The sequence below is a fragment of the Ursus maritimus genome, unplaced genomic scaffold, assembly GCF_017311325.1.
Source record: "Ursus maritimus isolate PB19 unplaced genomic scaffold, ASM1731132v1 scaffold_2, whole genome shotgun sequence".
Taxonomy (NCBI): domain Eukaryota; kingdom Metazoa; phylum Chordata; class Mammalia; order Carnivora; family Ursidae; genus Ursus; species Ursus maritimus.
In genome coordinates this window covers 69,150,384-69,166,991 of record NW_024424452.1, presented here as the reverse complement: position 1 = coordinate 69,166,991, position 16,608 = coordinate 69,150,384, and the positions used below count along the sequence as shown (strand labels likewise).

The following is a 16,608-nucleotide window of genomic DNA, read 5'->3' as shown; positions in this document are numbered from 1 at the left end:
GTTCTGGCACTTGTCTTCTGTCCTCCTCCGCTGGGCCTCCTGCTCTTGTCTTTCTGCTTTATTATCGGAGTGTAATTAACGTACTCGTAGCATTAGTCTCGGAGGTGCAGTCTAGCCATCCGGCCGCTCCATACGCTTCTCGCGTGCATCACGGGGAGTGTCTCTTCTTCCCCTCCCCCTGTGGGCCCCTCTCCCCGCTCTGGAAACCACGCCACGGCTCTATTTAGGGGCCTGTGTCTTGGTACGTTCGATTGTTTTGTTTCTTGAATTCTGCCTGTTAGTGACGTCGCCTGGTATTTCTCTTTCAACTCCTGCTCTGGTCCGCCTGCCCTGTATCAGGGGAACTAGTTCTTTTTTTTTTTAATAAAGATTTTATTTATTTGAGAGCGAGGGAGAGAAAACATGAGCAGGGGGAGGGGCAGAAGGAGAGGGAACAGCAGACTCTGTGCCAAGCAAGGGGTGTGATGCGGGGCTCAACCCCAGGGCCCGGGATCATGACCTGAGCCGAAGGCAGACGCTTAACCAACTGAGGCCCCCAGGCGCCCTGGAGCTGTTTCATTTTGAGTCCCCTGTGAGACTGACCGGAAGCCTTTTGTCACAGGTCCTAGTCCATGACGTAAGCAGATGCGGGCTCTGCCTTTGGCCTGCCACTGGGGGATGGAGGTGAGGTCCACTCGGGAACAATCCTGGCCACAGCCCGGGTCGCAGGCCCTGCCGGGGTGAGCAGAGCTGGCCGATGGTAGAAGGAACCTGCCCGCTCCGTTCGGAAGTTGCACGTTCCTGGGAGGAGCTGCCGTGGAGGCACACGTTCAACAGAGGCCAGGCCTGGCCCTCTATCCCCAGTGCCCGTAGCTCAGCCCCGAGGGCCTCTGGCAGGTGGTGGTGGGAGGGCAGGCCTGCCCAGGAAGCCGGCAGGGACAGCCAGGTGCGCCAGGCGCTTCCACCGCCCTAGCTTCCTTGTGCTGCTGCTGTAAGGACACTCCGCTCGGGTCAGCACAGTGGAGCTGGGGGCAGGCCTCCCTGCGGTGTAACCCTCCAGCCTGGCCTTCCCAGTGGGTCCTGCCCTCAGCAGGACTTTCCCACCAGACACACACATACCTCACCTCTCATGGTCTCGCTGCTCCCCTGTACCCCAGATTCCTTGACCCTTTTTAACTCATCTAACCCCTTCCCACTCGACAGATTCCTGGACCAGACTCCATCTTTCCCCTGAGATGCTTGTCCCCTGCCCATGGCTCCGTGCCTGGCTGTCAGTCTGGATTCTGTCCTGTTTCACCCCCACACCCAGCACCCTGCTGCCCCTGAGTCAGAGCCTGTCCCCCTCCCACCGTTGTCTTCAGGGAGGTCTCCTTCCCTTCTGTCTCCAGGGATGCCGAACGTCCTGCCACGCTCTGGAGACCCTCACACCCCCATGGCCCCGCCTCGGCAGCGCCAGGCCCCGCCTAGAGTGTCTGTTCTGCACACCCTCCGCCCTTTCCTCCCACCTGGAAAATTCCGTCTCCGTCAGGGTGGTATCTTCTCTGGAAAACATTCTTGATCTCTGAGAGTGACCCTTCTTCCTGCTTCTGTATCTCTCGGTGAACGCTTACATCATATAATTGGTCACGTGGGATGGTTGTTGGTCTTTTTTTTTTTTTTTCTAAGATTTTATTTATTTGTGAGAGAGAACAAGCAAGCATGATTGGGGGGGGAGAGGAAGAAACAGACTCCCTGCTGAGCAGGGAGCCCAACACAGGACTCGATCCCCGGACCCCGGGATCATGACCTGAGCCGAAGGCAGATGCTTAACCGACTGAGCCACCCAGGCGCTCCTCTTTCTCTCTCTCTCTCTCTCTCTTTCTCTTTTTTTTTTTTTTAAGGACAAACGTACTTCTTGCTCGTCCTCCTGTCCCCAGAGCCCAGTGTGGTTGTTGCCCCACCACAGGTGCCCAGCAGATGTTTGTTGATTGAATGAATGAGTGTGCTGACAGTTTGGAGTGGCCATGACTTTTCTGGTTGGGCCTTTCGCCGGTGGCCCGGATCTCCTTGGCCGTTCCATCCAGAGACTGCCGCAGTCGTAGGAGCGACTCCTGGGAAGTCTCCCTTTCCGGAAGCCGCTCGACCCAAGCGTCCTGGGTGGCTGTCTGGCAGGACCTATGTCCAGGACTTCAGGCCACCTCTGGCCACCGCTGCAGTCCTCTGCTGCCTTTGCCTGCAGGAAGACGCACCGAGGTCCCCTCTGCTCCTTTTTCCAGGCGCTTCCCAAGGCAGGGCCATGCTCACATTCATGGCCTCTGACAGTGAGGAAGAAGTGTGTGATGAGAGGACGTCCCTGATGTCAGCCGAGAGCCCCCCGCCGCGCTGCTGCCAGGAGGCCCGGCAGGGCCTGGAGGATGGAGACAATGCTTCCCAGTGGGTAGGTTCCCGCCAGCACCCAGAGGCCCCGGGCTCCTGGCCCTCATGGAGGGAACCCAGGCGTGCCCTGGTGCAGGAGGGAGGGGAAAGTAAAGGTGAGAATCGGTCGCCAGGGTGGGTCCCCCAGGGTGGGTGGTGGGTCCCGGTCAGTGAGGGCTCTGGAGTAGACGGCACATCCGCAGTCTGCCGCGGACCGGATGGTTCTGTCCCCAGCCGCCGCCTGCGTAGACTCGCCTTCCTGGCACAGGTGCCGCACCCCGGGAGCATGGGAGCGAGTTTGGATGCTGGGAGGGTTGCACAGCCCCGGGGTGGCGGGGGGAGCACTGCAGAGGGTCAGTGGCCAGACCCGGGATCCATGGGACATCTCCCTCAGTGGTGGGGACTGTTGAGCTGCCTGCCACTTAGAAACAACGGAAACGTTATTTCTCACTGTTCTGGAGGCTGGGAGGTGCGAGCGCAAGGTGCCGACAAATCCGGTGTCTGGTTCTTCTGGGTCTTCTCCCTGGGTCTTCCTGTGGCGGGAGGGCCAGGGAGCTCTCTGGGGCCCATTTATTTTTTTTATTTAATTTATTTTTTTTAGTTTCAGAGGTAGAGGTCAGTGATTCATCAGTCGTGTGTAACACCCAGTACTCGTTCCATCACGTGCCCTCCTTAATGCCCGTCCCCCAGTTACCCCATCCCCCTACCTCCTCCCCTCCAGCAACCCTCAGTCTGCTCCCTAGAGTTAAGAGTCTCTTATGGTTTGTCTCCGTCTCTGATTTCATCTTGTTTTATTTTTCCCTTTCTTCCTCTATGATCCTCTGTTTTGCTTCTTAAATTCCACGTGTCAGTGAGATCATATGATAGTTGTCTTTCTCTGATTGATGTATGTAGCTTAGTATAATACCCTCTAGTTCCATCTGTATCATTGCGAAGGACAAGATTTCATTTTTTGATGGCTGAGTAATATTCCATTGTATATCTACACCACCTCTTCTTTATCCACCGTCGGTGGACATCTGGGCTCTGTCTGTAGTGTGCCTATTGTGGACATTGCTGCTGTAAACATCGGGGTGCAGGTGTCTGGGGCCCTTTTGTAAGGGCACTCATCGCATCAGGAGGGCTCCACCCTCACGACCTGGTCTCTCTCAAAGGCCCCAAAATTCTGTCACATTGGGGTTAAGGTCCAACGTGTGAATTTTGGGGGGACACAGACATTCCGATCTTATCTCTGCAGGGCAGGAGGTTATCACATCATGAAGTTGGGGTGCCCTGGGGGAGAGTCACCTAGCCTTACCACCTCCCTCCCCATCAGGGCAAAATAGCATCTGGATTTGCCTGAAACCCCAGCTCCGTTTTGCCTGTTACAGTATTTAAAACCTTTCGTGTGGAATTTTTCCTGCCAGCCAGCCTTAGTCCCCATTGCTGAAATCAGAGCTCGTTTCTTCCATCCTCTGAGCTCCCAGCGAGCTGGTCTCCAGTCTTTCCAGCTCAAGGCAACCGCGAGCCACTCCTAAGCCCTCCTTTTGCACTTGCCTTTTCTCAGCTGAGTGTCTACCTTGAAATCCTCTCTGCAAAGAACCGATACTGAAGAAACGGTCCTTTTGAATTTGTGTGTCGCTTAGCTTTGTCTTTGGTAGTTAATATAAGGAACAGGGCAGCGAGTGACCCTGAATTGGCACAATTCCCAAACGGAAATTCTTGCGGATGGGTTTGGGGCAGCGTGTGCCGGTGTCCTGCCCTCTCACCTTCCTGAAGCACACCCCGCCCCCCCAGGGGTTTGGTGCCAGTTAGTCCATCGGAGCCTGGTTCACGGCTCCCAGTTCTGCATGCCCGATTTTGTGCGTGTCGGGGGAGTTCCAAGCAGTTTCTTCCTCTGCCAGTTCCCAGTGTCTTACAGTCAGAGTCCTCATGGGCGCTAACTCTTCTAGTGTGTGTGTAATCTGTCTTCCTCCTCTCTCACCTGGCCGGTCTCCTCCCGAATCCATGTGGCTCCTTGGACAGAACTGAGTGGCGTCTCAGTCCCCGAACGGAGGGAGGGGGGAGATCCCTAGACGCACCACACGTTCATGAGCCACATGTCCCGGGCCTGCAGGCTGCCCTCTCCTGTGGCTGCCGTGGCCCCTCCTGCATTTGTGGTGGTGAGTGCCAGCTCTGTATCTTCCCCGGTTGTCCTCGTAGACGTTTCCAGTGCCCTGCCGTCCCAGCGCTCCTGCGTCTAGACCGCAGCCCCCTAGGCTGGTTCTTGCATCTGGAGCGCAACACTGGCTCATTTCCAGTTCCAGAACACCCGTGCACTGCACCACAGGGCCCAGCCTGGGGCGTGCTGTGCCCCTCACCGAGCCGTTTTCCACAGAGAAGCCAGGATAGCGAGGATGACCTTGACGAGGACGCGGACCGCTACATGTGCAGTGGGGTCCCCGGGCAGCCGTCAGGCCTGGAAGAGGAGCTGACCCTCAAATACGGGGCGAAGCACGTGATCATGCTGTTTGTGCCCGTCACCCTGTGCATGATCGTGGTGGTGGCCACCATCAAGTCCGTGCGCTTCTACACGGAGAAGAACGGCCAGCTGTAAGTTGGGGAGCAGGGCGGGGTCGGGGGGCCTCTGCACCTGCAGCTCCACGCTGGGGGCCTGTGTGGAGCGGGGCCAAGAGCTGCCTGACTCCACGCTCTGCTCTGCCCACCGCCTCCCGGCTGCGTGACCTGCGCGGGCCCTTTCCTAACTAATCCCTGCCTCAGTTTCCTTCTTCGTATAATGGCTCCCACACCAGAACGAGGCATGTTAGAACAGCGCCTGCCGCCGTGCGGTGCTCAGACACGCGGGTTTCACGCTGGAGGGCAGGCTCTGGCTTCGTGGCCCAGGCGGGGTGTTCCCGGCGTGAGGGCCCTGGGCGCGGGTGTGCCACACCGTGTGACTGAACACCTCCCTGGGCCTCGGCTCCTATGGACAGAAACCCGCATGGGGCCAGGAGACTTCCCAGTTGGCTTCCAGCCCCGCGAGGGAGGTTTCGATCACGGGAGTGGAGGGCAGCAGCGCGGACAGGTGGGGAGCTGCCTCTGCTCCCCCCCTCCGCTCTGGGGCACTCGCCTGCCTCTGACCACCTTCTCTGAACTTTGTTTTTAGTGTTTTTAGTTACAGAGCTTTCCTTTCATTTTGGTTTGGTTTTTTCAAAGAAAGGGGCAGGGGAGAAGCCGTGCTGCCCGCAGGCATGTGGTGGGCTGGGGCCGCAGAGCAGGTGGGAGGGGGCCCGGTGTGCAGTGTTCAGGGAAGGGCAGCGCTCGGCGGGCAGCAGGCTTCCGCAGTCCCGGACACACAGGGTGGACAGGCCAGGGGGCCAGGGGACAGCTTCTCTTGTGTATTGGCCGTGGGTGCCGCTGCTGCCGGGCTGCGCTGGGTGGGGTAGGGGAAGCGGTGGGCAAGTCCTGGGCGGGTGTGGGGGTTTGCTGGGTGCCCTGGCCTGGAGAAGGGGGGGGGGCAGGAGAGCACCTCGGGGAGGGGGAGGCCTGGGGGGGCCCCTTCCTTTTCCGCTCGGGGCTCAAGCATCAGGCTGAGGCTGGGTGGCTCACGGGCAGGCCCTATGGAGGAGGCAGGGAGCAGAGTCTGCAGCCCGCCATCTCCCTCAGCATCTACACACCATTCACCGAGGACACGCCCTCCGTGGGCCAGCGCCTGCTCAACTCCGTGCTCAACACGCTCATCATGATCAGCGTCATCGTGGCCATGACCATCTTCCTGGTCGTGCTCTACAAGCACCGCTGCTACAAGGTGAGGGCCCGCCCTGCCCGCTGCCCGTCCTGCCCACCTCTGCCCTGTCCTGCCCGCCCTGCCCGCTGCCCCGTCCTGCCCACTGCCCGCCCTGCCCGCTGCCCTGTCCTGTCCGCCCGGCCTGCTGCTGCCGGCGTGCCTGCCAGGGCTCTTGCCCATGGCAGAGCAGACGCTGCTGTTAGACACTGTCCCCGCCCCCTGCCCCCGTGGGGGGTTGCCCGCTGCCACCATCCTTGGAGCTCACAGAGAATCCCATCTGCCCCAGTTCCTCACTGCAGCGTTCTCTGCGCCCCTTCTCATGTTCAGGAGTTAATTTTATTTCGCTGCTTTTTCTGAAGAAGCAAGATGTTCTATTTTAGGGTCCCTTCACCCCACACTTCCCCTGAGGGTTTACTCGACCTTCCTATTTCCCTCTCGGCTGGCTGTGCAGGTGCCATGCTGAGGTCTCTGAGGCCTGGGGGCCTGGTGGGCCCTGTAGCTGCGGCGAGGCCTCTGGGAGCCGCAGGGCAGCAGCGGCCCGGGGCGAGGGGAGGCCCACCTGGCCGGAGCGGGGGGCTGCTGTCTCTGCCCGGGCGGGCCGTGAGCTTTCGGACGTGGGTTTCGGAGTGTGAACCCGTGAGGCCTGAAAGAAAGACACACTGGGGGTGGCTGGTTTGAAGCGGTCCTCACGCCGGCTGCCACTGTCCGTAGTGCAGGTGGAGAGCAAAGGGGAGACTCAGGCCACGGACAGGAGCCTGTCCTAGCTGGGGCGATGCAGGGGTGGACGACAGGAGGGCTGTGGCAAGTGCCGGGACGCCGAGGCTGGTCGCTGAATGATGACTCGTTGGAAATAAGGCAGTTTTAAGTGGGTCTGGGAAGCAGCGTAGGGGCTGTGTGTTTGGAGCAGAGGCCACGGGGCCTGTGAAAACAAGCCGGTGAGGGGACTGGGGGCGGGGGGTGCGGACAGCCGGCACTGCCGTGGTCAGTGGCTGTCAGGCGACCCGTCCCGGGACTGGCAGGAGGCACATCGGTGAGGTGTCTTTGCGGGTCTGTGACATTCAGGAGGAGGTGGTGGTGGTCCTGGGGGTGGAGGGGGCAGGGGCGAGGAGGGTCAGCACGTCCCAGAGGCACATGTGGTCCCTGGCCACTGCCTTCATTCCAGGTAGACCCGGTTCCCACTGAGGTCCCCGGTGGCCCGAGCAGGTGACTGAGGGGGGGAGGCTCGTGGCCGTGACCGCACTGTGCCACTGACGGCTGGCTAAGGGACTGGGTTAGGACCAGCCCACCGTCGTCCTTGACCTCCCTCATTGGCCAGGACAGGAGCCGCGTGTCTCTCTGAGGACCTGGTGTAGACCCATAGGTGGGAGGGTTGTTCCTGGGGTGACCAGAGAAAGCTCCCTCAAAGGCGGCCCTGACCACTCTAAGATAGCACCCCAGCGAGGCTCCTGTTGCTTTGTCCTGATGTGGCCCCTGTGACCACCTGTCAGTGTGCGTGTACGTTGATTAGCTGTGGCCGTCACACTGGCACGCAGTGTGTGCGCAGGGCCCCCGTGGCTTCCTCCCCGGAGCCCAGGGCTGTGTCCGGCAGCTGAGGTCTCCACATCCTCCCTCAGGGCGGGAACGGGGCTCTGGCTGCTTGGACCTGAAGGCTTCCCGCTCTGTGCGCTTGCCGGCTGACCTTGAGAGAACTCTGATTTGCCCTCTTTATCGGTTGCACGGCCACTCAGTACCTTCCAGCATAGCCATGGAGGAGCCCAACGAAGGCTCTCGAGGCTTGGGCGTCAGTCCCGAGAAGCTGGGGGCCTGTGTTCATTCTGCCCGTTTCTGTTGTCTAGTTCATTCATGGCTGGTTGATCATGTCCTCCCTGATGCTGCTGTTCCTCTTTACCTATATCTACCTCGGGTAAGTGCCCCCGTGGGCGGCCGGCTCCTCGGGGCCCTCCCACCCCCCACGCCTCCCAACCCCCACGAGGCTCCAGTCCTGGGTGGGGAGGGCACCCGCCCACTGGGCTCCAGACGTTCCCCAGTGTCGCTGCTCCAAGAGCCCGGCCTCCGATCCCTCCTCCCACGGGCCTTGACCTAGGGCAGGGCGCTCTGTGGTGGGCCACGCGTCCCTCTCTGCTTCCTGATTTAAATGAGCACAGTCAACACGGAGGACGATCTCTGTGAACCCGACTTAAAATTCAGGATCTCGTCTTCGGGCCGGGCCTGGGTACTTGCTCTTTATGGGGAAAGTGGTCTGCTCTATTGCTTCGATTTGGAATATCAGCCTGACCCAGGGGCCCGGAGAGACTGAAGAGACAGGAGGACCTTTTTCTTGGGCAAAGGGTCTTCCAAGGTTGCGCCAGCCCACGTTTATGTGAACCAACCCGAGGATGAGACGTTGGCACGCTCACCACCTTGTTCTAGAAAACTCTTGAAGTGGAAGGGGGTATTAGTAATGAAGCCAGAGGTCGGAAAAACCCAGCTCGGGGCTTAGCGGCTGGGGAGCAGGGGGCGTTGAACTGTGTCTAGTTGGGGTCGAACCTCTCCGCTGAGTTTTGCACCCTGCGGCTTGACTCTGGTCATGCAGGGAAGTGCTCAAGACCTACAACGTGGCCATGGACTACCCCACCCTGTTCCTGACTGTCTGGAACTTTGGCGCTGTGGGGATGGTGTGCATCCACTGGAAAGGCCCCCTGGTGCTGCAGCAGGCCTACCTCATCATGATCAGCGCGCTCATGGCCTTGGTCTTCATCAAGTACCTCCCGGAGTGGTCCGCCTGGGTCATTCTGGGCGCCATCTCTGTGTATGGTAGGTGGGCGCGGCTGGACCTCGAGCCTGCTGGGGGGCGGCGGGAATTCGCAGGGGCCAGTCCTGCGAATAACGAGCACCCAGAACGTTAGCTGCCCGTTAGCGGGCGTTAGCGTGACTCTCTCTCCCTGCCACTTCCATTTTAAGGGCAAGGAATGGGAGGCTGAGGACAGCAAGCCCACCATCAGGGTCCCTGAGCCACATGGCAAGTCCTTGTTTGCTGTCTGCCCGTTTAGACCCCATTCTGGGCTTCAGCCAATGTGGATTCTCAAGGTCAGGGCTGGAAACCGGTGGGTCGGGACCTGGCATGCAGGACACACTCTGAGCCTCGCTCTGGGGCTCTGGGCTGCATTTGCCCCGGTGCACGCGGGCTGGCTCCCCTCTCTGGGGGCTGCTTGGGAATAAATGTCGCTTGCAACATGTCCCAGATGTGTTTGCTCTCCCAGATCTCGTGGCTGTGCTGTGCCCCAAAGGGCCGCTGAGGATGCTGGTGGAGACTGCCCAGGAGAGAAACGAGCCCATATTTCCCGCCCTGATCTACTCCTGTGAGTGACCCCTGTGTCTCCTCCCGAGGTGGGAACCAGGGGCTGCTTCCTGGCCATGACTTTCAGAGTTCACTGATCCAAGGGGAAGGGGGTGGCCTTGGTGATCCCAGGGCGGCCCCCAGGGCGGCCCATCTGCCAGGGACCAAGACAGGCTGGATTTTGGTTTCACACAGAAGGTGCTTAGAGAGTTAGGGGCAGCCGGGGCTGCAGGGGACATGGTCTGCCCCCCAGCCGCGTCCCATCCAGCGGCCAGTGGCATGTGGTGGGTACCGCCCGCAGCCACTTGCTCGGCCCTCCACACTCCTGAGAGGGTGCTTTGGAGAGGGGCTCTCGAGGACAGGGTTCTGGGGGGCAGGTGCACCGGCTTTACGCTGGGCTGTCTCGACGGCTCCGTGGCTGGTTGAAGTTAGGTCTCTGAAGGGAAGGCACACGGGATTACTGCTGGCTGCAGGGCTGATGTGTAGGGATTTGGATTTAAACATGCGTTCGACAGCCGAGCGTCAGGTCCGCACTTTGCCGCAAGCATAGTGCTGGGCTTCGGTGGTGCCGAGGGAGCAAGACCCATGTGGCCCCTGGCCTCACGGGGCTCACAGCCCTGTGGTCCTGATGCCCTCCCATCTGTCAATGGGCGTATTTGAGGAGTGAGCCTGACTGCCTGGGGCTCACTGTCCACAGGGTGCAGACCCGCTGCCGAGTCCTGGATAACGTCTACAAAGGCAACATGGAACTTGCAGTGGGAGCTGTTGGCAGGGGGCCCACAGCGTGGGCCACACGTTCGAGGCCACTCTGAGGAGGAGTGGGGTGGGGGGCAGAAGGGAGAAGAGAGCAGGTCCAAGGGTGCAGGTCTGGGGGTGCTGGGGAGCCGAACCGTGGGGGGGGGGTGCAGAAGGGAGGAGGGGGCAGATCCGGGGGCGCTGGGCCCTGTAGGCCATGGCGAGGACTCGGCTCTCACTCCTGAGTGAGCTTCGTGCCCTGGAAGGCTTTGGACCGAGCTGACCTGAACGTTTTAACAGGATCATTCAAGTTGCTGAGGGGAGAGCAGAAGTCATGGTGACAAGAGTGGAAGAGAAGCCGGGTGTGGGGGTGACTAGCAACCCAGGAGCGGGCTGGGGGCGGCTCTGGCCCCAGGGCAGCAGTAGAGGCTGTGAGACGCGGATGGGTTCTGGAGATATTTTGGAGGCAGAATTGGCAGGATTTGCGATGCTTGGGGTGTGGACTAGGAGAGTCAAGACGTCCGTGCGTCGTGGGGTCTGAGCCACAGCAGGGATAGAGGTGCCACTTAGCGAGAGGGACAGGGTGGGGGCCGGCGGGGCCGCCGTGGCTACCGTGGGGAATGTTCCAGGCGAGGCATGCTCACAGGGCAGACAGGGAGACTTGGAGAGACGTGTGGGATGGGAGTTGAGGCGAGAGTTTCCAGGCCAGAGAGAGAGCGCAGTCAGTGCCCCCGACCCAGCTATCACATCCTGGACGGACACCCAGGGGAACCGGACGCAGGGCCTTGAGCAGATGTCCGCACACCCACGTTCGCTGCAGCGTCATGCACTGTAGCCGAGGGGCGCGGTCACGCCGCTGTCCGTCGATGCGGGTGGGTGGACGGATGGAACGTGGTGAACACGCGCAGCCCTGGAAAGGGAGGCGTTCGGACGCGCGCCACGGGGCTGAGCCTGGAGGCTGCCACGCTGAGTGAATGAAGCCAGTCCTGAAGCGGAGACGCTGTGGGATCCACCTTTGTGGGGCACCTAGAGGGGTCAGGAGCTAGAATGGGGGGATCGCGGTGGAGAGAAGGGATGTTCAGGAGCTAGAATAGGGGGGGAACATGGTGGGGGGAAGGGGGCGTTCAGAGGGTAGTTTCAGGGCCAGAACGCGAGCAGCTCTGGGGTCTGTCTCACAACAACGTGGACATAAAAAAAACGCAGGAAAGGCATGGTCTGCCCACACGTGGTGAGTCTGAACCCCTCCCCCGGGGCTCCCGGACAAGGGGCGTAGGCACGTCCCCGCTGAAGGTGACGGTCCCGCGAAGGCTTCCTGGGGACGCGGCCTCACTCAGCAGCGCCTGACGCATGAGCTTTTCTCTTTCCGCAGCTGCCATGGTGTGGACGGTGGGCATGGCCAAGCTGGACCCCTCCTCCCAGGGAGCCCTTCAGCTGCCCTACGACCCCGAGATGGGTGAGTGTCACGGGGCTGCCTCTCTGGGGGGCGCAGGGCCGGGAGGGGCAGAAGGGAAAGCGACCCTCCTGGACAGACGCGTGCTGGGGACCGAGAGAGGGGGGCACGTCCAGCTCTCCTTCCCTTTCCTCGTGAGGCGTAGCGGAGAGCCTTTCTGTCTGCGGCAGGGCGGGGCTGGCCGGTGGGTGAGGGCCGGGGAGCCCTGAGCTCAGAGATCCCTCTGACCGGACTTTTGTCTCTCTCCCTTGTCCCCGCCTCACACCGTGATGGTCGCGTTCTCTTCACGGACACCTAGAAGAAGACTCCTATGACAGTTTTGGGGAGCCCTCGTACCCGGAAGTCTTTGAGCCCCCCCTGCCTGGTTACCCAGGGGAGGAGCTGGAGGAAGAGGAAGAAAGTAAGGCGCCCAGGCCCAGAGAGTCTGCGTGGGCCCAGGGGTGGGGGCGAGGGTGGAGCTGAGGCTCCCTAAGGTCAGAGATGGGCACAGAAGTGAGTCTTCTTGGGCACGTCGGGCACTCTTCCCGTGAAGCCGTGTATTTACCAGATGTGAGCGAGTGTGGATGGTGTGTCCGTACTGTGCTGGGTGCGAGCAGTAATCCAGGCCTGGCTCGGGGTACCGGGCGTGGGCCCTGAACACCCACACTGGGCCCGGGAGGACTGTGCCGGAGAACACGGAGGCCGGAGCTCAGTGACCCAGCTCCTTGACCTGGTCTCGGGGGCCCTGGGGAAGTTACCTGAGGTGGGGACTTCTGAGCTGAGCTCCAGGGGTTGAGCTCTGGGAGCAGGGTGTGCAGGGGGGGGTGGGGGTGCAGGGGCCGAGGGCGTTAGAGGAAGCCCAGGCAGGACACCCAGACCAGAGGTGCAGACACGGGACTGGGAGGCTTGTGGGGGCTCAGAAGGCCTCCCAGATCGAAGTGGGGTTCTGGCCTCTGCATCGTGCACAGCGGGGGCCACCAGAGGGTTTGGAGTTTTGTGGGAGGAGGGACGTGACCTGGAGGGGGCGGGGTTGCAGCTGGTGGAGAATTCCATCCTAGCATGCACTTGCACGGCCTGTGGGAGGTCCCTGTGTAGCCGTGGGGGCACGAGGTGTGGGTTCGGGCTCAGGGGCAGGCTGGGCTGGGCAGCCACTGACAGCACTGCCCCATGCTCGGGCCGCCGTGGGCTGTGGAGCGCAGGGTCCCACATGCCACCCGGCACGCAGCAGGTGGGCCATACCTGTGTCCTGGTGGAAGGACTATTTTCATGCCCTTGGGAATGTGCCCTTGGGCCTGTCTTCAAGACCGTCTTCCACACAGGCCCTTCCTTGTCTCTCTCTGGGGGTCACTACCCAGTTCTGCCCCATTACCCCTCCAGTTTCAGTAATTTGCCAGAATGACTCACGGGGCTCAGGGAAGCGCTGTGCTTACAATTACAGTTTTATTATAAAGGAGACAACTAAGGACCAGCATGTGAAGAGATGCAGAGGGCAGGTGTGGGAGGGTCCTGAGCTCTCTCTGTGGAGATCTGTCTCCAGGAGGCATCAGGGTGGGTTACGCACACCCACACGCACACACGCACACACCTGGCATGTGGATATGTTCGTCAGGCTTCAGGGGCCAGAGTCTTACGGGGGTTGCGTTATGTAGATGTGACTGAACCCTCGCTCGGGGCCTGGCCTGGCCCCCCAGAGGCCGGCTGGTCCCAGTCCCAGCCCCCTTCTCACAAGGTCGGTCTTCCTGGTGGACCAGCCCCTCCTGATTCTCTCACCTGCATGAACTCCAGGGTTTAGGATCCTGGGTTTCCTGTTACTCGGGCAGTTCCAGGGATGTGGCCTCCCTCCCCGGAACCAGGGACAAAGGCCAGAAAAATTCCTCATGACGCAGCAGCACTGGCACAGGCTTGAGGAGAGAGGACAGAGCCTCGGGGATCTCGGGGAGCAGCTGAGGAAGGCCAGCCCCTGGGGGGTGGTGTGCACGCAGGGGAGGCGGCAGGGAGCCCTCCGTGGTTTGTCAGCTAGCGCTCCAGGTGGACCGTGGCTGCAGGAGGAGCTGAGCCTTCTGGGAGACCAGTCTCCTGGCGCCAGCGAGGGAAGAGCCATGCAGGCTCGGGCTGGGAGGAAATGCTGCGGGAGGGGCTGGCGGGAGTTGGGGGGTGACCCAGGGCACATGGGGCCTGCGCCATGGGCAGCTGGAAGCATCTCGGGACCTACAGGGGGACACTCGGCAGCCACATGGAAGGGAAGCGTGTTCTGTTTGAGGCCAAGGTTTGAGTCAGCATCACGTGCACGTCAAAACCTGGGCCTGAACGGGGGGGAGGGGGTCTGGGGAGGGTTTGGGTCGGAATAGAGACAGAGGGTCCAAACCTGGGTCTGCACAGTGAGGAGGAAGGGAGGGTGCCAGAGGACAACCTGAGGAGAACAGGAACTGAGCAGGGAGCAGTGGAGGCCGCGGGCATCCATGGGCCGGGTGCTGGCCTCCCCCCTGCACACTGGCTGGTGGGGGACCTGGGGCTTCCGGGCCTCGCAAGTGCACAGGACGCGAGCGCAGAGCTCTTCTGAGAAAGGAGTGATTGAGAAAGAAGAGATGAGGGAAGAGCAGGAAAGCAGGGGGTGGGTGTGAGCGAGAGGGAGACTGACAGACCACAGTGAGGAGCCTGGTGGAGAGAGACAGATAGCTGAGGAAGGAAAGCAGACTGCGTGAGATGCTGGACTGGAGGCCTGTTTCCTGTCTGGGGGCAGGAGCCAGCCTGCAGAGGTGTGCTGGAGGGCGGCACGGGGTCCAGCCCCGGCCAGGGAGCCCCCGTGAGCAGGACGAGGCCGCGGAGGGGCAGACAGGCAGCAGGCCTGCACGCGCGACTTTGTTCGATGAACATTTGTGCTGTCTGCCGGGAGCAGTTACCTGTGAACAAGGAATCTGTCCGGGCAACCCTGTCGAGAGGAAACAAGAGCATCCTGCAAGTTTTTGAGTTCTCATTCACGGTGGGCAAGAGATAAGCTAACTACCAATTACGCTTCCCTCTAAGGGGGAGGGTTGCCAGAGGAGCTCGAGGCATTGTATGTGCTCTTGAAAGTAGTGACATTACGTTTTCTAAAAAATACTTCTGACTTAAACTTAGCGCTAAATTGTACAGCCTTCCACCGACCCCTGAAAGTACATTTTATTTGCTCTTTTCTTACGCAACTAAGTATCAAGCACCAGTTTTACCCGAATTGTCAGAAATGCCAGGTTTTCACAGCCCAGATGGCGGCTGGCCCAGTCCAGTGGCCCCCTTTTTCCACTGGCTGCTGGTTTTCCGAGGCAGCTGGTCCTTGCCCAAGGCCAGGTGAGGTGGGCTGGTGGCGACCTTGCCCGATCTGGGCCCCCACAGACCCCAGGACTCTGGCCCCGGGTCCCTGGGATCCCTTTGGGCAGGCAGAGAGGCTGGGCTGGCGTCCGCCTTCTCCGCCACTTCCTTTTGGGGCTCCCGACACCGACGGGCTCGCTCTGTCTTCCCCGCACAGGGGGCGTGAAGCTCGGCCTGGGGGACTTCATCTTCTACAGTGTGCTGGTGGGCAAGGCGGCGGCCACGGGCAGCGGGGACTGGAACACCACGCTGGCATGCTTCGTGGCCATCCTCATTGTGAGTGGGCCGTGGGTACACCTGCCCCGTCTCCCAGGTTGGGGGGAACTGGAGCGGAGGGGAATTTCAGATGCTGCTGTCCCGTGGAGGGGGCTGGGCAGGGCTGCCAGGAAGCCCCTCGAGAAGAGACCAGGCTTATAGGAGGGGCCGGGCCGGGCAGGTGTGGCTGAGGGGTTCTGGCGTTACGGACCATGCACGTGGCTGTGTAGAGGCTTGGCCGACCTTGTGTGTGGTCTCGTGACATCTGTGAGGCAGGGAGGGGGCCCCGTCACTTTGAACCCCAGCAGTGACTCAGTGTGGCCAGATGCCTGTGATGGGGGAAGTGTCCTAGGAGGATTGCATCTGAGAGGGGGAGGCTCTGAGCGGCACGTGCTCTGCCCCCGTCCCAGTGAAGCTGGGTGTCACAGGGCACCGGAAGCCTGAAGCTTGTGTCCCTGGGAGATGTCCTACCTGCCCACAGCATGTGTCAGGGATGGGGTCGCGGACCCGCAGCCTCCTCCACCTCCGGACTGTCTGACCTGAAGCCCTGCCCCACCCAAGGGCTGGGCAGCCGCTCTAGTCCCCTGTCCCCTCCCTGGACCACTGCCCCCATCGGCCAGGGCAGGACAGGATGGGCAGCCACTTCCAAGGGGACAAGGGGATGGGTCACACAGCGTCTTCGGTTCTCTAGAGGTGCCAGCTGCGGAGACCCTCGCCGGCCTTTCCGTGGAGCTTGTCCAGCTTTTTATAAATACACGTCCCTGGAGGGGAGGCCGCCTGCCACTGGTCACGCGCGTCGCTGCTGTTGCCAGATGGGGGCGGTGGGAGTCAGGAGGCTCCCACGTGAGCGTGCGGGGTGTTAAATGGGGTGAGCGCTCCCCCTCGGGCACAGCACAGAGCTTCGAGAGGACCCAGGAAGATGGGGTGTCCAGGGCTGCTGTCCGACCTGCCCCACGCAGGCGCCTGAGCCCGAGGGGCAGACCTCCCCAGCTCCCCCACCCACAATGGTGGTCACCACCCCCCTTCCGTGTCCTGCAGGGTTTGTGTCTGACCCTCCTGCTGCTGGCTGTGTTCAGGAAGGCACTGCCCGCCCTCCCCATCTCCATCACGTTCGGGCTCATCTTCTACTTCTCCACGGACAACCTGGTGCGTCCGTTCATGGACACCTTGGCTTCTCATCAGCTCTACATCTGACGGGGGCTGGGCACGGGGCTGGCAGCCAGGGAAGTTGTCACAGGTGCCCTTGTATCGTTCTACACTCTAGTGCCATATATTTTTAAGACTTTTCTTTCCTTAAAAAAAAGTGTCGTGTTTACTTGGCGAAGAGGAAGAATCAGCTTTTTGGTGCTGGTGGTTTGTCACTTGACCACGGCTCACCGGCCGGAAGCGCTGGCGGTCGGGCTGGAGGAG

At 61.0% G+C, this 16,608-nt stretch overlaps 1 protein-coding gene across 5 annotated transcripts in view; it reads left to right on the top strand.

Annotated features, from left to right (window-relative positions):
• PSEN2 (presenilin 2) overlaps nucleotides 1–16,608 on the top strand; it is a 24,836-nt gene that overhangs the window by 7,916 nt on the left and 312 nt on the right. For 3 of the 5 annotated variants that reach the window (XM_040636103.1, XM_008695140.2, XM_008695132.2), the window contains exons 2-11: nucleotides 2,235–2,395; nucleotides 4,730–4,944; nucleotides 5,947–6,139; nucleotides 7,954–8,021; nucleotides 8,691–8,911; nucleotides 9,358–9,456; nucleotides 11,539–11,622; nucleotides 11,918–12,019; nucleotides 15,101–15,219; nucleotides 16,237–16,608. The exon at nucleotides 16,237–16,608 is cut by the window's right edge and continues 312 nt beyond it. In XM_040636103.1, the coding sequence (XP_040492037.1) occupies nucleotides 2,255–2,395; nucleotides 4,730–4,944; nucleotides 5,947–6,139; nucleotides 7,954–8,021; nucleotides 8,691–8,911; nucleotides 9,358–9,456; nucleotides 11,539–11,622; nucleotides 11,918–12,019; nucleotides 15,101–15,219; nucleotides 16,237–16,392 (1,398 nt within the window). In that variant the 5' untranslated portion in view covers nucleotides 2,235–2,254 and the 3' untranslated portion in view covers nucleotides 16,393–16,608. The remainder of the gene's footprint in view (nucleotides 1–2,234; nucleotides 2,396–4,729; nucleotides 4,945–5,946; nucleotides 6,140–7,953; nucleotides 8,022–8,690; nucleotides 8,912–9,357; nucleotides 9,457–11,538; nucleotides 11,623–11,917; nucleotides 12,020–15,100; nucleotides 15,220–16,236) is intronic. The other 2 variants (XM_008695165.2, XM_040636104.1) reach the window with 2 other exon arrangements.